Source organism: Ambystoma mexicanum, chromosome 2q (genome assembly GCF_040938575.1).
Source record: "Ambystoma mexicanum isolate Mex_15411 chromosome 2q, UKY_AmexF1_1, whole genome shotgun sequence".
Taxonomy (NCBI): Eukaryota; Metazoa; Chordata; class Amphibia; order Caudata; family Ambystomatidae; genus Ambystoma; species Ambystoma mexicanum.
Genome location: NC_090924.1, coordinates 977922680 through 977947107, shown reverse-complemented (window position 1 = coordinate 977947107; position 24428 = coordinate 977922680). Strand labels below are relative to the sequence as shown.

The 24428-nt window shown below is 43.6% G+C and overlaps 1 protein-coding gene across 2 annotated transcripts in view; it reads left to right on the top strand.

The window, feature by feature from the left end:
• Positions 1-24428, top strand: part of ULK4 (unc-51 like kinase 4) — a 2742936-nt gene that overhangs the window by 352863 nt on the left and 2365645 nt on the right. For both annotated transcript variants that reach the window (XM_069648276.1, XM_069648275.1), the window contains exons 12-14: positions 3533-3632; positions 9118-9222; positions 12115-12175. In XM_069648276.1, the coding sequence (XP_069504377.1) occupies positions 3533-3632; positions 9118-9222; positions 12115-12175 (266 nt within the window). The remainder of the gene's footprint in view (positions 1-3532; positions 3633-9117; positions 9223-12114; positions 12176-24428) is intronic.

Below are 24428 nucleotides of genomic sequence, written 5' to 3'. Positions count from 1 at the left end.
AATTTACTTGGAATCCTCCCTTGGAGCTAATGCCCATGTAGCAAATATAAAAAAAATTGCAGATATTACCATAGACTACTCAGGCACATGAGACCCTTCTTAAACGAAGAAAATAGCACAACCATCGCTAGAGCCGTTATCCTCTCAAGACTGGACTATGGTAATGCCCTGTTATTGGGAACAAGCAAAGGCTGCATCGACCAGTGCCAAGTCATTCAGAATGACGCGGTGAGAGCTATAAAAAAGAAACCCCGACATAATCACATAAAAGAAGACTGCAAAGCCTTACACTGGCTGGCGGTAGATGACCGGATTACATTCAAAGCGTCCACAATTGTCCATCATTGCCTCTATGGCTCTGCCCCTACCTACCTAAAGGAACAAATATCCTTTTATGAACCAGGACGATCACTGAGATCAAAAAACCAAGGTCTAGTTAAGATCACCCAGACAAAGAAAGCAAATGGAATGGGACGCTCTTTCTCAGTTAAAGCATCCCTAAAATGGAAAAGCCTGCCTACCACGCTCAGACTAGAAACCAACTTTCAGATTTTCAAAAAGAAATTGAAAACATTGCTCTTTAAATAAAGCTATCTCATACCTTGAACTAGATCTCTTTTTTCCTGTCCTGTCTCACTCCTAGTCCTCTGTCTTTATGTCCGCGCCCTGGTGCCTGTGGGTTTTCGGCACGTAACAAAAATAAATACAAATACAAAACACAATACAATACAAATGGACTAGGCTTTGGTACTGGGCAATTGCCGATTCAGGATTGCAGGTCAAAATGTGCTGCACTTACCCGGCAGCCGTAGGGGCTTGGAGGAACTCAGACAATATGTCTTATTCTACTTCCAACCCCGTGGTCAAGAGGCATCTTATAGGGTTAACGAGATTATATCCTCCTGTTAAGCGTCCGCACCCAGTATGGGTCCTCAATTTGGTCTTGGGGGCGCTGGCGCATAAACCATTCAAGCCCATGGCCATAGACTGATCACCATTAAGACAGCCCTTCTTGTAGGGCTTACTTCGGCACACAGGGTTGTGAGATTCAGGCCCTCTTGGCCTCTGGAACCTTACACCATGTTCCATCGAGACATGGTTATGCTGCGCACTCGCCCCTTTTTCTTGCCGAAGGTGGTATCTTCTTTTCACCTTAATGAGGAAATTGTGCATCGAAATTTTTCCCCAATCCAACTTCGGAGGTAGAAAACGGTCTTGCGTTGTTTGGACATGAGAAGGACCTTGACGTTTAATCTTAACAGGACAAAGGGATTTCGCAAGTCAGACACTTTGTTTGTGACATTTGGTGGTTTAAAACCGGGATGCAAGGCTTGAACGGCCTCGATAACCAGGTGGATCGTGGCAGCCATTCAGGAGGACTACAAGGTGCAAAATAATTATGATATAAGTTATTTATAATGTGCCTGTACACAAGTGTTTCTAGGCGCGGCAAGACAAGGGAGGGAAGACAGAGGGAGGACAGGACAAAACGATCGTACTAGGCTTTGTGTCATTCAGAGAACGAGAAGTGCAAAGGGAAACGGGGATGCAAGGGGGAGGGCAAAACAGAGCAGCAATGCTCTGGGTAAGTGCAGCTAGGGCAGCACGACTATTGGTAGTGCTAGGAGAACAAGGGACTGTAGGGTTACAGTTACAGCTCCAAAGTACTTGGTAGGTGTGGAGGCAGTGCAACGGTGACTGATCAAGAAAGAGCCTGGTTCCCAGTGAGCCTCGGAGGGTAGCCAAACAACCAGTCGGTACAGCAGACGGGTAGGTCAGGTAGGTCAGCAGGGGAGGGAGAGAGAGAAAGCAGAGGAGAAGAGGAAAGTTTTGAGCTGTGATATAGAGTTGTTGAATTTAATCTGTGCGGTAGTTAGCTTCAACTAGGATTAGCCTGAACCTCTAAAGTCCAGGTTCTGACGGAGGACTGGATTTCCTTGTGTCACATCCTAACAAGCACCTGTTTCTATTGTTTTCTGGCATAGGGAATCTACCATAGAAGTAGTGCTTAGAGGAAGTTTCTTTTATTTCTTTAATAAAGAGCATTGTTCAAATATGTCCTCTTGTCTGTCTCGTATGTCTATCTTATCACAATATCCTTCACGAAACCCCCCAGTTAGGAATCTTGCACATGCTTAGATATGCCAAAAACGTGGACATTGTTCGGCCTCAGAATAGTGAGCCAGGGGCCCACGTCTGGATTCCCCTAGTAACTTGGGATGACCCAAAGTTACTTAAATTATGCAAATTAACAAGGGGGGTCCTTGGAGTCCCTCTGCCAGACATTAGTCCTGGTTACGAGAGTTCTACCCAGATGCTAGGGTAATCCAGACGTGGAACCCTTGCTCACTATTCTTAGAGAGGCACAGCTCCACCCTACTGATGAGGTCCAACCAGACCGAAAGACGTGTCTGGGGTTGCTGTTGGTACTCTTGTTCATAGGAGAATAGCCTAGCATTTTGGTTCTGGACTGCCCCTGGGCAGGACAAAGACTGATATGTTTGGGATATTTATCCTCTGTGAAAGATAGTGAGCTAAAGAATCTGGGTAAGGCTCTCATAACCAGGACTAATGTCTGGCAGAAAGACTCCCAGGGACCCCCCTTGTTTTTAACATCCTGGAGAATGCCACAACCTCTTGGGGCTCAATTGCTGTCCTCGAGCCTCAATGCCTCCATGAGAACAAGGGTGGAGGAAGGATTGGTGAAGAAGGCTGCAAGACACACACCACCTTTGTCCTGTTGCTGGTCAGATAGTCCTCTGCTAACTTACAGGGCCCTGGAATAACCTGCAACCACTGAGTCACACCTCCCTACCTACCATATCAGTAACCACAGTGACGTACATGCACCATTTTAGTGCAATGGTCCAGTGGGACTTTAGACAAGCATCCATTGCTGGAGCCCCCCTACAAGCTGCAGAGCCATGAGGTCACCATTACCGCCCCCTCATAAGACTGCTGCTGGTCTTGTTTGGAATGAGCTTTGGGCCGGATCAGTTCAGCTGGAAGGGAAGGGCTCAACAGAGCAGGCAGATCAAGTGTTTCCAAGCCTCCCCTCCAGACCAAGCCCCCCAGCAATATCTATTTTCAAGACTGTTAATATATTGGGTATATCAAACATCCTGCCTTTGATTTGTAATGAGTCCTTTTGAATCTGTGCTTCTCATTTTGTTTTTCACAAACCAGAGCTGTTAGTTTTTGTATCATGGAGCGCTTTGCTAGTTCTGTTGAGTGACTAACTGTTTTGACGGTAGTTGAGGCCACCTATTTCCTGTGCACAGAGTCTGACTCTAAACTTATCTAGACTAATGTTTGGAGCCTCTACATGCACCCTGTTAGGTGGAATATGCTTACATTGTTTTCTAAAATGTCATATTTTGGAATCCTCACATTCAGGAACATAGAGTATTGTTCACTTAAATGTACATGGTTTAACAACACTTCTTTTGCTGATATTATGTGTCTGTAACTTCATTGTAGCACATCTTCAAATTTGAAAACATATGGAAAATTGTCTATTATTTGTTTGCAGCTCTCGTCCTACCCCTAGAACTAGCATAGCTATGGGTTTAAAGAATCAAAATGTTGCTGTGACAGCCGAGTCAAAACAAAAGGCTTTATGCACGTTAAGGGTGAGTATGAGTTGTGTATAACTGTAATAATCACCTGAAGTCCGCAGGAAAGTAAATGAGGACTGGAAGATCAATGGCAGTAGTGAACAGTGACAAAATAAACATTGCTCTGGCATTTCTATAGGCAGACATATCCCCCATTCACTACTTTACCTTTCCTTCACAAAAAAAATAAATGTTACAAATAGTCTACATTTTATATACAAAAGCAAAAGAAGCAAGACCAGCTAAGCACTTTAATTGAAGACTGTGTGCAATACTGACTGTATTGCTCAGAAATCAAGTGGCTGAAGGCACGCTGGGCTATTACGTATTATGATCACAAAACTTACTTGATGGGTGCAAATAACCGTATTCCTGTCAGACTGATGCTTTTGCAGGCAGAAATGACTGTTTTAAATTGCGTAATTGTGGCAAGAATCTAGATAAGGACATTCTAAAGTCGCTGCAATTAGCCCATTACTTTTCATATACCTACATTTGAAGGCAAGGACTGTTTCAAATTGCCTAAATGCCTCAAGAATTTGGATGACAGATAGTGTGCTACTTGTCATGATACTGCATATATGCATCCCTTTGCAAATGGCAGAAAATTGTGCTTTCTAAACCAATAGTCTTTTCTCATATATTTGGCTATCACCACCCCTTTAAGTCAAAACTATAAAACTATAGTCTGCAAGGTAGCTCATTATGATGTGGTGCCTGTTCCTGAAATCTTAAGAACGCAGGTTCAATTCCCAACTGTCAGCCTCGCATCTGTCGGACATTAAACAAATTAGCACCATGATCTTAGATTACAGTAAAAGCTGTTTATAGTGTAAAGAGCAGATTTAGTAAAGATATAGTAAAAATTATCATGTCAACATGCTGTCAGAGCGGCAATTGGAATGTTGTCGAATACTCACGTTTTTTTAATTCAGATGATTTTATACGTTTTTGAATTCTAGTTTAAAAGATGTGAAACGTTAGAGCAAAATCTCAAGTGCACACATTCTGAATTGTATAAAAAGAAGAGGTAAAAGAAAGTTCCTGCCACCCTCACACCCTTAACTATGCCCTTTGATGGACCTCATAGCTAGTTTGGGAATTACATTCTTCAATTACGCTGAAGATTCTCAGATTATGCTCGACTTTGACGCCTTAAATACTGAATGGAACAATAATGTCAGAAATTGTCTTGCTGCCATATAAATCTGGGCCAATGCCATCCTATTAAAAAACAACCAGGTGTAGGGCACCAGAAGTAAGACTCTGACACGGAGGGGTCATTGTGGTTGACATAAACCTTTATTCAAAGTGCTAAATGAAAAGAAAACCCTATCTTGCCCTAACCCTAGGAGGGGTTTCCCTGTCTCAACCAAAAGTAGTGTCACCGTCAGGATGTCCAAATGCAACAGTCTGATGTCACAATCCTCAACTGTTGGGGGACTGTCTCCCGCACCCAATCAGCCTTTCTCCATTTTCTTGGCGTGGATGCTTCTCTAAGCTATGGTGGGTCTCTGCCCCCGGTTGGCAGTCCTGGCTTCCTTCCACCAGGCACTGCGACGAAGAAGACTGGCCTGGATAATCCTCCAAGCTGCGGTGGGTCCCAGTCACGGTTGGCAGTCCTGGTTTCCTTCTACTAGGCACTGCGACGAAGAAGAGTGGCTTGGATGCTTCTCCAAAATACAGTGGGCCCCTACCCTGGTTGGCAGCCCTGGTTTCCTGCTACCAGGTGTTTCAATGAAGAGAAGGAGTTTAGGGTGGTGGGGGAGCAGTAGGGCCTTGACCATGGTTGTCAGACCTGATTTCCTTTTCTCTTAGGCCACATAGTCCCAAACACAGACTTGGTTTACCTGTCAAGTGCTGTATTCATATATATCGCTCTTGTAGTTCTCTTTATAGTCTCTTGGTCTCACATGCAGACTTGGTTTATTCCATTTCCATTTTCCCACAGTTCTCTTCACCTTCTCCTTTCTTACTTGAAAGCCCTGGGCCACCTTCCATCCGAGCACTGTCACAAAGAAGATTGGGTACTCTTGAAACTTGGTATGATCTTTCCTTGCAAGGGTCCCAGACCCTATTCCCTTCATTATGGTATTTTGATAATGTCTCTTAGTGTCCCGTAGGTCATATACTCATCCCCTCAGGGAGGCAACAGGGTGGCCAGAGAAGCAGCAGAAGGTGCCGAGGTGGCTGAGGAAGGAGGCTGCATAGGAGCCTGAGAGGGTTAAGAAGGTATAGCAGGAGAGGAAAGGAAGTTGAAAAGGAGGATATTGGACTGAGGGCCCTGGACCAAGACGGTGCCATTTAAGTAGACATTAATGATGGACTTAGTGGAGTGGACGGGGGCCAGGAGTGCCTCTCACCATGTGTCACCATTAGTGGGAGAAGAGTAAAAAGGGGAGAGAACAGAGACCATATGAGGGGTCCATAGGCCTGGAGAGGGAACGACCAAGAATATGTCGGTAAGGGTCTGTCTGGAGGAAGCACTGGTGTAGGTATGTTAATGTTAAAGGTATTTATATAGCACACCGTCACCAACGGAGTTGGTATCAGCGATAGGGAGGCCTGGGGTGCAGACCAGGATGTTCCTTTTGAGCTTCTTCCTGCCAGACTTCGTGAGAGGGATAGGATAGTCGATAAAGTAATCTGAGAAGATCAGTGAGACAGAGAGCACCAAAGGGCGTGCAGGGAGGAAATAGGGGTGCGAAAGGGGAGCCCAAGCAGGGGAGAATGGTCATGCAGGGGGGTGGGGGCAGACAGGAAGGTAGGCACAAGGGGGCTACAAAAGGGAGGAGAGCTCAGCCAAGAACAAGAACAAACCTAAAAATCAGATGCAATACAGAACCAACAGCAAAGCAAAGAGCACAACGGGGAACCTAAAAGTAAAGAATGCAGATGCAATACAGAACCAAAAGCAAAAAACAGAGCTCAAGAGGAACCTAGAAGTGAAGAATGCAGGCAATGCAATTTAATGCCACAAACTGTTGAGAACAACACAGTGTCAAAACATTACACAATAGATCGAAGAAGGGAAGGGCTAAGATGCGAGAGGAAGGAAGGGACTGCAGGAGTGGGGTGAAACAGGATGCGCAGACCTACTATGCGAGGGAGCGCACACGGCTAGAGGAGCAGGGGAGCGAATGCGGCCAAGTTACGAGGGAGCGCACGCACATGCAACAGGATGCGGGAACTTCCGATGCAAGGAAGGACGCGCGGTTAGAGAAGCAAGGGAGTGCACACAGCCAAGATGCGAGGGAGTGCGCACACGTGCACAGCATGCGGGGACTTAGGACGCGAGTGAGCGCACAGGGCTAGAGAAGCGGGGGAGTGCACGCGGTCATGTTGCGTGGGAGCGCATGTAAGAAGGGTGGCACAAGCATGTGTGGTGGCAAGGGGCGGGCTGCAAGGATCGGTTGCAGGGGGTGCAACGTGTATGCAAGAGGGAGAAGGGGCGCAAGGGTTTGGGGGTTAAAGGGGTGCGAGGATCGGTTGCTGGAGCAGCAATGCGTATGCAAGAGGGATAAGGATTAAAGCGCTATATAAAACAATACAAATACAGAAGGGACACAACATCAGGGGGGCTGCGTGAGGTGTAGTGAAGCTAACTCTCCCGGGACCTTCTTACCTTGCAGCCGCAGACAGGAGGGTGAGGTCACCCGTGCTCACAATCTGCACCACTACCCCATCGCCGCCAAACGCCTGCATCACTCAACACCACAACCTTGTCCTGCAAAGTCTTTTGGGATTGGCAAGAAGATAACATTGACAGGAACAGTGAGCAAGTTACGGGCCCTATCCTGCAAACTTTCATACACCATCTTCTCGAGAGATAAGGTTATCCTCAGAATGAGGCCTTCCTTTCTCCGCAAAGTAATTTCAAAATTTCATTTGGTTTAGAAAATGCATATTCCATTGTTCCACCTCCCATGGAGGCCTTTTCCACTATGCCTCCAAGCATTAGAATATTATTATTTTAAAGGGCTTGCAGCCCTTAAGGAGTCCAGCATCCCGGGACCCCAGCAGGTTCATGTTGAAAAAAGGGTGGGGTTTACTAGCCCTTTTAAGTACTCCACTGTCACACACCCTGGAGCCAGGTAAGCTGTTGGTTAAGGTAAGTGGCCAATCCTGGGAGGGTGTGGGTATTTAAGGAAGTGTGTGTCAGTGTGGGTTGGTTGGAGGAGGTGGAGGACGTCCGAGAGACCAGTGAAGGCGAGCGCATTTTGGAGTGTGGAGGATATTGTTAAGGAGGGGGTCTGTAGAATGCTTGTGTGAGAGAGAGAGAGAGAGGAGTGTGAGCAGTAGAGGTGGGGTTGGAGTAGTGGATTGGGGTAGTAGTAGTGACGGATGTAGTAGTGGTTGGGAGTAGAGGCAGTAGGTGGTGGGAGTAACTAGCGTAGGACTAGAGTGGGAATTAGTAGTAAAAGGATGAGCAGGGCACCATATGTTCTGGTGAGCAGGGCACCATATCCCTGGGGAGTCCCTGTAGGTTGAACAGGAGCTAGTACAAAGGGTGAGCAGGGCACACTATCCCTGGGGCTGTAACAGTGAGAGTGGTGCGCAGCACACCTTATCTTGGAATAGTAGAGACAAAGAGAGGTAGTAATAGTAGCAGAGTGGGAACAGTAGTCGTGGTAGTAGCCGTAGAGTGACAGTGAGTGGGAGGATCGGAATAGATATTGTTATATATTTGTAGAGGAGTTAGGATTAAAGGAATAGTCGGAAGCGGACAAGTGGGATGAGAGGAAGGAGGGGGAAGACGGAATAGAGTTAGAGTAGTGGGAGGTATCAGTCATAGTATGAACAGGAGTGGGAAAAGAAGTAAGATCGAAGGGTGGAGGTGGAAAGGCAGAGTGCGAGATTAGAGGGACAATGACGTAGTGGAAGGAGAACAGTAAATAAAAAGGTTCAGTATAGAAAAGGATCAAGAGTGTGAGGCTGTGAAAGGTGTGGGCGTGACGCTGGATGAACTAGGCACCATTCCCGATTTTCTAACTAACAATAGGAGAGGGGAGGGTTTCGAAGTTCCCTAGGGAGTCCGATAGCCAACGACTTAGGGAGAACACCATTAGTTGTAGTGAGAAGAGAGACAGCAAGCGGTTGCCAATCAGTAGTCACTAACAGCCAGGTAGGGACGTCTGGGGTTGAGAGGTGGGTCCCAAGCCCGGGGAAGTTGAGAGAGAGAAGAGGACGACCCTAGAGCCAACTATTCCCGAGTCCTATAGACCCTGAAAAAGGAATCAAGAAACAGCAATTCTGACAAAATATTTCAATAAACACCCTTGGATTTTATTCAAAGAGCTTACAACAGGGACAGACTAGGTGAATACTTTTCAACTTTGACTGAAACCACTGGAAACCCGCCAAAATTAAGGATTTGATCCTTCGAAATGTAATCAAGCATAGATTTCTGACGCGTGTAAAGCGCAAGGTGTACTTTGAATTACAGTCGTCCTATTTGTTAAATTATCTTAGTGATTTAACACTACATTTACTTTTTCAGGTGGAAAATGTTTCCTATAGTGAGCAGGACATGGAAACCAAGATAAAAGAGCTGATCTACACTGACTCCGATCTTATTGTAACTCCCATCATTGACAACCCTAAGGTACACTATGGATCAACAGTAGAAAAAATAATTCCACAACTGACTTTGATATGATATCTTAAAATTGGGTATTTTCTTTCTTTTTCATTTCTTGCCATTAACATGTATACCAATCCACTAGAATGTATTTAATATCATGCACAGGAAATCAGTGAAAATGTATTTTGTGGTGTTCATGAATTCTATCTTAACATTTTGACTGCAGCAGCTGCTGCCCACAGTGGCCTATAGTGCCATTGCCAAAAATGTGTTTGCAGCAAAAAACCGGTGCACACTGATGCTTATCCTCATATTAGGGCTGACTTTAGGGGTCTCATAAAATGGTGCGCAGAATGCCAAAAATGGAATTCTGCCCTAATAGCAATGCCTGTATACTTGGGTTGTAATATGTGATTAGCATGATTTATAAGTGCTAAAGGAAAACCTGCTCCATTGTTATATTTAACTTTTCTTTCCAGATGGTCTACAGTGATCTCCTTATAACTCCTAAGACCTTTTACATTATTGGGTGGGGAGGTTTCCTGTACCCCTTAGGGTTTGTAAGGTTTTTTAAGCCTGGGTTCACCCCCGCTCCCTGAGGCTTGAGTGGTTAACTGGTTCCTCTGACCTTTCACATGATGGCAAGGGAAAACTGAGAGTGCCCATCCTTCCAACCTGACTGCTAATCAGGGGAACCTTTTGTATTTTCCCTGTGGTTGTGGTTCCTTTAGGATTCCTGGGTCCTGGAAGATTTGCAGGTGTTTGAAGTTTGGCAAGCCCAAGATGTTAGTGGTCCTGACTTGAGGCTTTCCATTAAGGCTAGTGATGGACTGAAGAGCCTGAACCATCTTTAGTGTACACCTTTAATTACTAGCAGCCTGGCGGGGGAGGATGGTATTTAGCAGCCTCCCCATCAATCAGGAAGCTCAGAACTGGGTCTTTACCTCATTGTAAAGGCCCAGTTCCAAGCCGCCTCAGAAGCGGGAGGTCTCGCTGCTCTCCTCCATGGCACCTTCCACCGACCCCCAATTTCCACGTCCCTCGACCACCCCTATCACACTTACCAGGAGATTCCTTGTCCCTCTGTGTTCCCAGTGCTTCCATGTTGCAATAGTGACTGCCAGGGAAAGGGAGAAGGGACTATGTGCAGTTGCCTTCTCCTTTGTCCAAGGTGGCCATCTTGTTTTGTAGTTGAGAAACGGCAAACACGCTGTTTATGAACTTTAAAAAAAATATAGCATCCCAGTAAATATTAGCATCCCAGTAAAACCATCTGGGATGCTGATAGCAATAAAACCTCTCCAGGTGGGGACATTGCCGGATTTGGATAAAGCCCCAGGACTAACATTAATGCCCTGGCTTGGTTCTGTAACTTGGTTTCTGGGCATTAGCTCACACAGTAATGCCCATGCTGCGGTTTATTGCTTCTTCACACGATCACCTTTCCACATGTTATTTTTGTTGTTGTACCTCTTCTATCAACATCCATGAGTGTGCATCTACTCTATGGTCCGAAGAATGTATTGTATGCTCCCCCAAGCTTTGATGGGGTTCTACTGCAGACTGGTATCCTATAAAACATCAAACTAACATTACAATCATATACAGAACAATGTACTCACTAACTGTGCCTTTTAAGGATTTGAAAGTTCACATGGTTCTTTGCCATTTCAACCATGGGACAGCAGGCCTAATGATTTGTACAAGAACAGAACTCTAAGATGACCTTTAATATCCGCGTAACATACTTTTGGGGGGGAGGGTATATCATCCTGCATAATGCCAAAACAATTAACATTCAATTCAAATCTTTTCTGTTGTTCTTATCGAACGTAGCAAAGTAGCAATGATTTTCATTGGGAAGTTTTAGGTGAAGCTGGATAGCACATAATTTCCACATTCTGGCCCAAGTGACATAGAGAATATGCATTGGGTGAGAAGTCGGGATGGGCCTCAAATGGAGAACCGGGGCATCTCGTCCTTTATTAAAGATAAGGTAATGGCCTTACGGTAAGGTGCATGGATCAGCCTCTGGTAAGGAGGATGGATGGAACCAGAGTGTTGAGCAAGTTGGTCGCCAGTGAAGAGTGGGGGATTGTCTTCTGCTGAGGAGGAAAGGGTAGGGAAGGGCCTAACAGTAACATGCAATGTAATGACGTCAGAGCTCTGACATTATTACAGAATGATTTCCTTATGCACATTACATGTTGATTATTTAATATGCAATTTAATGATAACTGCAAAAGATAGTACTATGTAACTTTTGTGATTTTATAAATGTATTTTATGATTACATATTTCTCTTAGTTGCTCCCCCATTTCCCATCTCTTCCTATGATTGATAGCCTTGTTTTTCAGAGTAGATCAGCATTCACATATGCATTTCAACATTTTTTGTCTATTGCTTTGATACAGCTAGCCTACCCGACTCCCTTATATTTCATAAGTATTTCTTTCGGCACGTCTGGTGAAAAACAGTGGGCAGCTATGGTTCTCTGGTACAACCCTCAGCCTTAATTAACTTGGTAGTTGTGATCACCTTTACTGCTGATAACTCATTATTAACAAATATGTTTTTCATCACTGCATGGATATTCAATAACCGTTCTATAAGAGTACAGTGGATAACCGATAATGTTTCAATTATGGAACCAGCCCCAAAAGGGATAAAGAATGGGTCAATAGATGCAAATACTGAATATACAGGAAATGTGGGGTTGATTTACTACTTGATATCACAACACCACCATTGAGAAAAGAAAAATAAACATGCATTGAATTCATATATTGGCACGTTTCTGGTTTATTTTCTGCATCCTATATTCCAGTTACCCATTTTGTAAGCAAGATGTACACCATTAAAATAAAATGTAACAGTAATGCATTGTTATTGTTTGTCCATTTTCTTTTTAGATTATGAAGCAAGCGCCAGTTCGGTTTGATTCCAAAACACTTGCTTTGCCAGCACATTCAGGTAAACCTATTATATCTACATTTCATATAGAAATGTTTTTTAGTTAACATATTCATTTCAATACTTAGTATTTTAGTAGAACAATGTTATGACTTTTGCAAGATGTCCAGATACTGGTCAATGTTTTTTGTTCTGATGCCAGATATATGTTCTAGAGATTGCGATATAATATTTTCAGTAAGGCCAGAACTAATGCCATTGGGAGTTAGCAACAAGGATCACTTAAAGACTGAGTCCCTTCCGAAGCCTTTTATCCTGATTAGGGAGTCTGCAGGAGATCCCCGGATACTATACCACTGTGATTCTTCACAACTGATAATTAACTCACCTTTTCAGACATCATAAAACTCAATATTTCAACATCTATTTCCAGATTTAAGATACCACCTCATTTACTGATTCCATGGGTTCCAGCCACCTTCATCTTTGTCTCATAAATCCAGTTGTGAAATAAGGTAGCAGGCCCCAGAATCAGATTGCATATTTCTGAAAATAATCCTCTGGCAGACTCTCTTTGCAGTAAAAGTGTGAAAGAGGTACTCGACATTGACTGCCCACTATACAAGGAAAGCAGGGGGCACAGAAAATGATAGCCTTTTTCCAGCACCTCCTTTTGCATTGGAACATTCAAACATCTGTGAAGAGGTGCTGCTCCCACAAAGTACAGTCTACCTGTGGGTAGCAATATCAACAGCATCCATAGCAGTAATAGGAAAGAGACCACATTACCAGAAAATGAGATCTAGTGGAGGAAAGCAGGCTCCCACAGCACATGCAAAGCCCGTCCCCCACACTGATCCTTTGATGTTGCCCCTTTCATAGTTTTCACAGATGAGAGGGAACAGATCCATTTCCAGCATAAAGTATTTTACAGAATGGGTATGCTCCTTTTTTCCTTTCCACTCCTCCATGCTCCTCCATGCAATACTCCTAGAAAATACCTTGAAACAAAGATCTTCTGATCCACAAGGTAAAGATGCTGATTCAGATGGGAGCAGTAAGCCAAGCCTAAGCGAGGAAATTGCATTTATTAATTTTTCTTTCTGATGGAGAACAAAGGCTTAGACTAACTCAGGCCATTATTGGACCTCAAAACCTCAAACACCTATGGGGAAAGAAGCAATTATGATTCCTTCTCTAAATCACATCTTTCCCCACCTTATACTGACCAACCAGATGTGCCGCATGTCAGAGTATACTACCGCATATCAATTTCCAGGAAATTGCGATTGCAAATTTGCGAGCTTCATAATAAATAGGCTTTATTATCAGTGCAAAGTCCTTGCCTTGTGACTTAAATCTGCTCCAAGGGTTTTACGGAATTTCATGGCAAGTCTTATGTCTTGAAAAGCTTTGTTTATATCTGAGTGAATGGCTGATGAAGCCAAGCACTTTCCAGACAGTGTTGCTTGATTTCAACATGCTGTGTTGTCTTATAAACAGAATGGGCCTTCACGTGAATATGACTAAACCAGTCCCAATGCCTACTGTGAATGCATCATGAAGTAAGACGCCGACAACAGACTTCAAGTTCAAAATAAAATGGTTTATTAAATCAAATGTCAGGATGGTTAAAGGCCTAACTTGCCCTATCCTAAGGTGTGATTTCCCAACCTGAATGAAACAAAGGAAAGTCAGAGTCAGAAAGTTCAACTTACAAGCCTGTCTGTTTCCAAAACCTATCCGTGCCCTCACAACTAAAGCTAAACAATGTGTAGGGATGTCACTAATAAAAGAAAGGGTGGTCAACACAAAGTTCTGAGCTTCTTCCAGCTCATAGCTTCCTCTTCAGCTCCCCTTCCCCAAGTTCAATACAGTTCCACACATCCTTGAGGTTCCCTTCCCCAAGTTCAAAGCAATACAGTTCCACACAATCCTCTGGGTTCTCTTTCCCAAGTTCAAAGCAATACATTTCCACACAATCTGCGACGTTCCCTTCCCCAACTTCAAGGTAAAACAGTTCAAAAGAAAAAAGATTTTGAGGCTCTGTCCTCAAGACAGCATTGCAGTTCGGCAAGCCCTGGGGTTCCGTTCCCCAAGACTTCAACGTAGCAATGTATACTTGTTTCAGCCTTTCAATGTTCAACATCACTCCAGGTCAACTTGACACTCCTTCTGGATTGCATTAACAGTAGTTCACTCACAGTGCTCCTTCTTAGTTTGTTTCAAAATGTCTTCGGTTTTCAAAATGGAGGGTACCCTGGTCTAGGCGCAGTTGTCAGACCACACGCTCCACCCATCACCGGTCGCAAAGTCAGGAACCTTAGGCTCTTCAGCCCACACAGGTTTGTCTGCACTTGCCCCTCTATACAGATATGCATTCACTTAGATTCTCCTTATCGTCCTCTTGGCCTTATGTGCAGTTTTACTCTTTCCTGGCTTCTCCTGATTATCCTTTTGGCTTTGCCACAATGTCTCACACATCCTATGCCAGTCTTACTCCTTGCCGCACTTTATTTGTTCACAAAGTTCTCTTTGCAGTGGTCTTATTTATTCCCCACCTTTCTGTCATGCTCTTACACACTTGCGCTTGTATTTCATATGTTGCCCAACTGCGCATGAGGTCACTTCAGTGGATGCTCCGTTGCCATGCGTCTTAGTTTCAGGGGAACATGTCAAACCTTTTGCAAGTCTCAAGCACAGACATTGCGTGGTGATCTCTGTAAGACAATCTGTTAAAGGTGGTGTTACTTCAGCATCCCTGGCCTCATCTAGCAGTGGTCACCAACACGTCTTTTAAGGTTTGGTCACTCACCAGGTGGATCTGATGGTGAGCAGGGTACGGTCTCCCTCTGAGTCTCAAGACTTCATCAACTTGCTGGAATTAAAGGTGATAAGGCAGGCACAGGTTGCCTTCCTCCTGTCTGTGAAGGGCAAGTGTGTACTTTTCCTAACAGACAACACAGTAGCCATGAACTTCCTCAACAAAGGAGATGGTGTGGGGGTCCTTGCCTCTGTGCAGAGAAGCAATGAAACTGGTTCTGAAGAATGACGTCTGATGGCGGTTGATCTTGCCGGAACAAAGACTGTCATAGCAGATACCCTGAGCAGACTGACTTCGGCCTGCTGCGAGTAGGAATAGTCTTGGGGAGGATAGCTCAGGGGCAACGTGCTCGTCTTGGAAGCAAGACGACACAGAGCAACACAGGTTCGAACCCTGGGTACGCACCTAGAAACCTCTGGTTATTAAGCGTGTTATAAATAACCAATCATATCATAACTCTGCCAGGAGGTTCTGTAGGAGATCTTGTCCCACTGGGGGAATCTTCACTTATAGTGTGAACAGGAAGGGGAAGTTGTTATTTTCCAGGGAATTTTCTCGGCAAGGATCTCTGGGCGACACACTGACGATTGACTGGAAGTACAACCTCCACGATATGCTGTGTCAATCCCTGTCATTCCTCTTGTTCTGAAGAGACTGCACCCGTTTAGGTTCTTGTTGCTTTTGATCGCTCTGGAATCGGCTCTTAGAATGTACCCTTAGTGCCTGCACATGTCCATCTGCCCTCCCTGTCACCTGCCAAAGAGAGTAGATTTGCTGTCCCAGTCGGAGTGGCGGGTCCTTCACCCAAACCTCACCTGCTTGAACCTTCAGGCTGCTGAGAGGCTGAGATACAAAGAGTGGAACTTGTGAGACAGCGTCCTCGATGGTTCCCTTAGCTCCAAGGTCTACCATTAAGTCTATTTATGCCTCCGGATGATGTGGACTCTCAGCTTGGTGCTGGGAGAAGGATCTGGATACGTTCACCTACCCCATATCCTCCGTTAAGGATTTTTGCTTTCCAGCCTACAAATTGGCACTGTTAAGGGGTACCTCGCCGGTATCTTGGTTTTCAAAAGGGACCCTGCACAAGGCAGCTCTTTCTTCACAATTCCCACTAACATCCAATTTTAGCAGGGATTGTGTAATCTGTTTCCACCACGCCAGTTAGTGGTTCCGGTGTGGGATTTTAATTTAGTGGTGACATTCTTTGAGTGCTCTGTTTGATCCCTTGCATTCATGTTCTCTCTCACCGTTAAGGTTATTTTCCTAGTTGGTGGCTCAGTGACCTCCAGGCCTTCTCTGTAATACATCGCTATTTGGCTTTCTTTAAAGAGAAGCTGAGGTTGAGTGAGATCTGCTTTCCTCCTGAATGTGGTCTCAGGACTCGTCTCTCTCTCAAAAGATCCATCTTGAAGTGTTTTTTCCTCCCCCTCATCCTTCCAAGGCAGAGGAGTGTATCCTTTAGCTGGACCTGGCGTGGGCTCTCGGGTACTATGTCTCTTGGATGAGGGATGTCAGTCAGGAAAGATTAGCCGCTTTTTGTGAGTTATGCTGGTGCTTGTGCTGGCAGGGCTGTGACCAAACAGACACTGTCAAAGTGAATAATTCGCTACATCTCAGAATGCTATGATCTGCCTGGGAACAATGTGCCTGAAGGTGTCGGGGCTCATTCTCCCAGAGACCTCGCTGTCACCTCTGCCCTTCAGAGGGGAGTTCCTGTCTTGGACATTTGCCAGGCAGATACGAGGGCTTTTCCAGACATTATTGCTTGGATTCCCTTTCGGCACAGGACTCCCACTTTGGCTGAACTGTCCTCCAGAGTAGTCTGGTTTAGGTGGTCTCCTTTTGCTCTCCTATCTCCTCAAGATCCACATACCGCTATAGCAGTCTATCATAGATGAGTAATCAGTGGGAGGAAGGGATCAATTAGATGAACAAATTACTCAGTAATGTTATTTCTAATGGATGTTCATTCCACAGATGACTCATCGCCCTCCCATCCTGCACCTCTTGGCAGATGGACATTCATGAGTTCTGTGTCCCTCCAGAAACCAAAGGCTGGGGGAAAAGGCAGAACTGAGGCCATGGTGCATGGAGCCATAATATATACTGGCCCAACATCATGCGTGGTGCGTAGAGCCATCGGGCACAGCCAACGCAGATCTGTGCTGTGCCCCCTGCTAGTGGAAATGTTTTCGAAGATCAGCTGCACTGCAGATAGAATATCATAGATAAGGAATACATGGAAGTAACATCCATCAGAAAGAATTTCTTTTTTTATTATTTTTTTTTTATTTGTCTTGGTTTATTCAAACCTTTACAAAAATTGACTTATACCATTTTAAAGCCAATGCTTTTAAAAGCATTACATTTTACAATTTGTTTTATTTCTTTACTATTATCTAGAATCACTATTTCAAGTTAAAACATTAGTATATACCTCATAATTATAACATTTCATTTCAATTATTTACAAACTATTTACAATTCCATTTCATGACAAGGAAAAAAAAACTCATTTTACCGTGACTAATATTCAATTACTCCTATTCCAAGCCACATACATTTTTTAAGAAGGAGATTGTTCTTATTTTCAGCGCTATTGATTTACCATGTAGAATTTCATACCGCAGCAAATCACTGTTTACTCGTGATGTATCAGAGACAAATTGTTCAAAATGTTCCAATTGCTTCTGCAGGAGTTTCGGGCATTTAACTATTAAATGGTATAACGTTCCACATTCTCCTTGGACCCGACAATAGTTAGAATATTTAAATTCCTCTTCATCAGGAAACCGTATATTTCTTATCTCCTGAGTATTTAGCATATTGGTTCAATATCTCATTGTTCAGTTTCGGATCTTACGAGATAGATATTTCAATATGTAAGATTCCGCTTTCGGTTCCCATTTCCAAAAGGATACTGAATTCATATATAATTTAGAATTTAATAATGAGGCATTATTGGAATGCCAATCATATGCTTTTATTAACTTCTTTGTTTTAGCCACTTCTCTATCAAGATATTTACCGATCTACCCAAACTGCACATTGATCCCTCAACCGATGCCCTAAGTTCTCTTGAATAATTTCCAATTTCATCATTAATCATCATATAATACATTTTAATTACTTAACAGACATTTCCTTAATAGTCCCGCCTTTTTCCACATCATATAGCTTTCTGAGGAATATAAACCAAGTTCATAATGAACTGCTTCAAAAAGCAAACATTTGGGTAAAAAGAATAATACATTCCTCCAAATCATTCCTTCTATTACCTTTAAATAAGGCGATAATACATCAGGTATAAATTCCAGGCCATAGCACAGTGTAGGAATAATTTTTTTTACTGTAATATTCCAAGCATGGAAGTAAGGTATACTTTCCGTACTTCCTTTCTACTACCCTTAACTGCTTTGCTGCATCCATGGCCTTTTGTTTTAAACATGTTTTTATAAAGTTATTTGATGGCATGCTTGAACATATAAAGCCAAGATATTTCAAAGTTTTCTGTGCTTTAATTTTAATTCCTCCACAATGCCAAGAATAGCCCCGAGTAACCTTAGTACTTCTACCTATGTTTAGGATTGCTGTTTTTTTTGCATTTATTTGGAGTTTCAATTTAGTAATAAAGACCTCAAATGCCCCTATTAATCGTTGCAGGCCTATTTTAGTTGTATCAAATAGCAAAAAGTCATCCACATAGGCGCACCATTGTATATGAATTTTACCGAGTTTCGGGGGAACAAGACCTTTCCCTTCTTGTTCACTACCAGCGGAAGATATGTATAAATTGAATAGAATTGCCACCAAAGCACATCCCTGTTTCAGTCCATTAGCAACATTTATGTCTTTAGACATCTCTCCTTCATTACTCAGTCTTAAACATATCCTCGTATCTGAATATAAACTGACCAGTATTTTTAACAGATCATTATCAATGTGTAGCTGGATCAGTCTCCTCCACAGTGTTGGCCTATCAACCCTATCAAAGGCCGCAGAGATGTCCATGGATGCAACATACAATGGCATCCTCATTTTAACTCTAGCTATTCCTTGTAGTTACATCATTAACATTCCACCCGCATCCGTACTTATGCCCTTCCTAAACCCAATCTGCCTTATATCCATTATGCTCTTTTCCTCTATCCAACCTAATAATCTATCCAGCACTATTGATGAAAATATTTTCGCCTCAACATTCATTAATGAAATCGGCCGATAGTTTATAGGACACATTCGATTACCTTTCTTGAATATCGGTAGAACATAAGATAGTAGCCATGATTTCGGTAACATATATATATATATATATATATGTTTAATGACATCAGTAAATAGGACGTGCAGCATCTTTGCCCAAAGTTCCTTATTATTTTTTTAGTGTCATGAACGATAAATGATTTGGCCCTGGAGTATTTGAAGCTTTTGCTTTCAATATATATCTCTATATTCGTGGGAGACACATCTAGATTCCATTTATTCTGATCATGTACTTCCCATATAACCGCCTCTGAATTAGATGCTCTGTATACATTCTCAAAATAAGCTTTCCAATCCTGGGCGGCTATTGGGTTCAAGGCCAGCTGTAATTGTGTGTTTCAGTACCATAAACCAGAGCCCAAAAGGATCTTGGAGTAGAGCTCCTCATGGATTGAAACATGAGTTCTGAATCGTTCTGTTTTATAGCTACTTGATGACTGTTTAGCCAGTTCCTGTACTTCTGTTTACAATATTTCACCTTGCTTCTAAATTCTTCACCATTCAACTTTTTCTTCTTTAGCTGATGAATTGCTCTATTCAAACTGTATACCACCAAAACAGGGAAAAAGGGGTAGGAGGTGGAGTGGCCTTAATTGTAAAAGAAGCATATAGTCTTTTCAAAGCCTCAATAGCCTGTAATGGCTGTGAAACATTACACCTCAAATATTCCCCAACCCCTAGAGCATGCATTAATTTTATTGTATTGTATAGACCCCCTTCTTTGGTATCAGACTTTGGATGTGAGATCACTCAGCAGCTAAATGCTCTGAAATCCACTAACTCCTCTTAAATTTTGGTCGGCGACCTCAATAGATGGTACCAAAACCCCTTAAATAAAGAAGCCATTAGTCTCGAAAAATCATTAAAAAATATTGACTTTACTGTCCAAAACAACGACCCCACTACCATGAAGGGAAATCAGTTAGATTGGGTTGTGGCACATAATCTTGTTACCCAGAATATATCCACCCAGCCGTGCATCTGGTCAGACCATTTTAAAGTTCTCTTTGAGATCTATGTACCAGCTGCCCCTAGCTACAAACACAGTCCACACATCACAACCATGAGCCGAAACTTTAAAGGTATAGGTCCAGAACAATTAGAACCATGTCTCAGCCAAATTAGGGAATGTTTTCAAACCGGGGACACCTGCGAGCAACTCCTACAAATCTACACTAACCATATCTCAGAGATGGTTAACCAATACGCCCCCCTCAAATCTAAAATGGTCAGGAAAACCAGTAATCATCAAAGCTGGTTTAATAGTACACTCCGGGATCGCAAGATTGAGAAACAGCAATTAGAAAGAATATGGCGAAAAGATCTTACTCCTAACTCAAAGGAGGAATGGAATCAGGCGAACGTCAAGTATAGACACTGCATCATAAATGCTAAGGCGGAATACTATAATAAGCAGATTGAGGCCGCACCAAATGCAACTAGCAAACTTTTTGATATTCTCAAATCTTACGAAAAACCTCAATCCATGTCTCCCCCATACATGCCTACAGAGGAAGAGTGTGAAACGTCCAAAGAATCCCTCCCATCGATGGCGGCTAATGTACAGCCATATGAACTAGATAACTTTAATTTTCAACCAACTTCAGAGGCTGAAATGGTGACAGTGCTCGCCAAGATGAAAGCATCCTCTTGCGCAGAAAACCTAATCCCCCCTAAAATCATTGTGGAACACAAAGAACTGTTCGCACCAGTGCTATCCAAGATAATTAACGCATCTTTCCTTGATGGTAAGATCCCCAAAGCTATAAAAAAGGTGACCATCACACCGCTGTTAAAAAAAAAAACCCAGGCCTGGATCCTAAAGATCCCACCAGTATGTGCCCTATCACTAATACCAATTTTGTACTGAAAATTATGGACAAAATTGCTACAGGACAATTGCAGGCACATGTGGAAGCCAACAACATTCTGCATGGGCAACAGTCGGGTTTTCGTGCGGCTCACAGCACGGAAACCGTTATGCTGGACCTGCAAACACGTATGCTCTCCATAATAGACAAGGGCAAATCAGGGATCTTAATGCTTTTAGATCTAAGTGCTGCTTTCGACCTCGTCGACCATACACTTTTACAACAAGTTCTTGAGAAAACAGCGTGGTGCTATAAGGCAGCTCTGGCATGGCTAACTTCTTTTCTCACATACCGTGTAGCTAGAGTTCACTGGGAGGAAAGGTTTTCAACACCCTTCCCCATAGGTGCAGGTGTACCGCAGGGAGCCAGCATCTCTCCCCTCCTCTTCAATCTATTCATGAAATATCTCTGTGTACTGTTAGAATCCATCGGCGTCCACTTTACCAACTACGCCGATGATACACAGCTAGTGATAGAGTTGGAAGGAGAGTTTCAAATGGATAAGGAAAAGATCACAACCATATACAACTTGATAGACAGATGGATGGAAGACAATTGGATGTGTTTGAACTGTAAAAAAAACGAACTAATGATTTTCGGCTCCAGTCAAGCAAGGGGCAAGCTTGGTAGAGAGTTTGAAGAATTCCCGATCAAAGACTCAAGCATCAAGGTGGTCCCCCATGTGAAAACACTCGGGATGATGCTGGAGGCGTCCCTGGGATCTGAATCCCAAACCAATTATCTCCATAAAAATAACCCCTACTATATTAGGCTACTAAAAGCCATACGTCCACTACTTACAGAAGATAATGCGGCCACAATCGCCAGGGCCATTATACTGGCACGCCTTGATTATGGCAACTCATTACTACTGGGAGCTTCTAAAAAGTGCATAAACAAATGCGAGATAATGGAGAATAATGCAGTTCGGATCATAAAAAAGATCGATAAAAGAAGCCACGTGACAGAGGCCAGAATATCTCTCCATTGGCTCAGAGTAGAAGACGGAAACCTTTTTAAGTCCATGACTCTGGTTCACAGGTGTCTATATGGAGTGGCCCCATCCTATCTCAGAGCCAAATTCATCAGATATATCCCTAGCCGGGCTCCGAGATCTCAAACACAAAGCAAGCTGCAGATACCTCAGGCATCCCGAGCGACTGGTGCGGGGAAATCTTTCCCGACTCATGCTGCTCAGCAGTGGAACAACCTCCCAGCTTCCATGAGGGCAGAGCCAAATCTGCTAACCTTCAGAAAAAATATGAAGACTTATCTTTTTAAATAATGTGCCATCTCCCCGCTGATCTTACACCTACGGCCTAACTTGAATCTGTCTCTCTGCGCCCTGATGCCCGCGGGCTGTCGACGCACTACAAATAAACAGATCAAATCAAATCAAAGCATTTTTACCTGATCTGATTTCTATGTCATATTTATGCTTCTGATATTTACAATTTACTTCTTTCCTCCTACCGTTCCTACTAAAATCCTCTAATACTTTCTCAATAGATAAATCAAAATTAACTGCAGCATAGGTATTCATTTTATTCTCATAATTCATGAAGTCATAGTCAGATAACAGCGTTTTATTAAGCTTTTCAGTTTTCCCTTGGTTCCATTTTATCCTTGACCCTTTAACATTTATCTGTATATTCATGCTGGAAACAATTGGAGTATCCCCTGTAATTTTTTTCTTTGGCCAGGGTACAACGCATGATAACATTGAATGATCGCTAGACTCCATCTGTGTAACTACAGGGTTACCCATGCTTAGGTAAGTGGCTGTGCTTATAAATATGTAATCAATAATGGACTCTAACCCTCTTGCATGCCAGGTTGAAGCCGCCTTATGCATAATTTACAGACCCCAACTCTCAGCAAATCTTAACCATAATCTACCACGGTTCTTTTTACTTTTCTCTAGACCTGTACACCCCCCCCCTCCCAATTCAATGCACATGACATGTCACTTTCATTTAATGTACAATTAGCATTTAGGTCACCAGCCATTGCAATTACACCACCTAGGTTTTGTTCCATCCATTCACCCAGTATACCATCTAGCTTCAACAAGAGTTCTTCCAGATCTTTATCGGAGTTATCTTGAACATTCCAGTATATTTTTATCAGGATTATGTCAACTACTCCCTCATTGAAAAGTCACTCAAGTGATACCATCAGGATTGATTCATCTGTTAAGATGGATTTCTGAGCTCTGACCTGGAGGGGCAGAGGTTCAGAAGGCCAGCCTAGTTTCTTAGAACAGGGTAACATCTGGACAAGTCAGACCAATCAGGGTAGCGATGGCGGCGGTCAAGACTAAGTCTCAAGTGGGGTGAGGGTGACTGAAAGACCTCAATGAGCACACAAAGCAAGGACACTTACAAATTACTCCAGGCAGGTGTTATATTAAAAATATAGATACATTAATTACAAGGCCTTTGTAACATCGACCATAGCAAAGAATCACAATAATACTAAAGTAAACCAACACATCACAATCAATACAATATATATACAAGAACGAGAGGTCTAAGGAGTTATGAGCACGTAATATGTAGACCACCTAGATGGGGAGGAAAACAGGCAGTGCAAGTAATTATTAGACCCAGTTCGACATCAGAAATACACCTAACTAGGAGGACGTCTGAGCCCTACGAAGAGAGGAGCCTTATGCTCAAAAGTACCTGCACGCGCTGGTGCCAATGGACAAAAGAGGGTCTCTTCAAGGATCTCAGGCAGTTCAGGAAGGTGAATGAAGCGATAAAGAACCAGTCCCCCACTACTCATGCAAGGCCTCCGCTTGTGGGCAGAGGCAGGGTGAGAGTGCGGGATAGAGTTGCTATTTCGCAACAGCGGTAGAAAAGAAACAGGCTCCTGCGCGAGGGTCCACCGGTTGGGGTATGGACTACTCACCGGTCCCCGACGCAGGCAGGCCCAGACTTCTCCAGTTCAGTTCACGTTGCTGGCAGGTTCGGATGCGATAATCAGGACGTCTCGACACCGGGTAGATTCCGTGTAGCGGGATGCAGGGTCGAGGGTGTCCCAAATGCAGCAAACATGCACAGGTTGTTACCACAGCAGGGCAACACGGCAACCGCGTTTACTCTGGTCTGGGCGCACTCGTCTCACTTCAGACCTAGGAATGCCAAGTGTACGAAATTTGGTGTGAGGGTGACGTGGACGCAGAGCAAGCAGTAGACCAAGTTTCGAGGGCTTCCCCGAAACGGCGGTGGTAACAGAGCAAAAGCGTCCTGCCTAAACTGGTCACCCCACTGGTTGGCCCAGGGACACTTCCGAAGAGGCTTACTTGCAGGGTTTGATGAAGGTGCCGAGAATAGTTGATCCCACT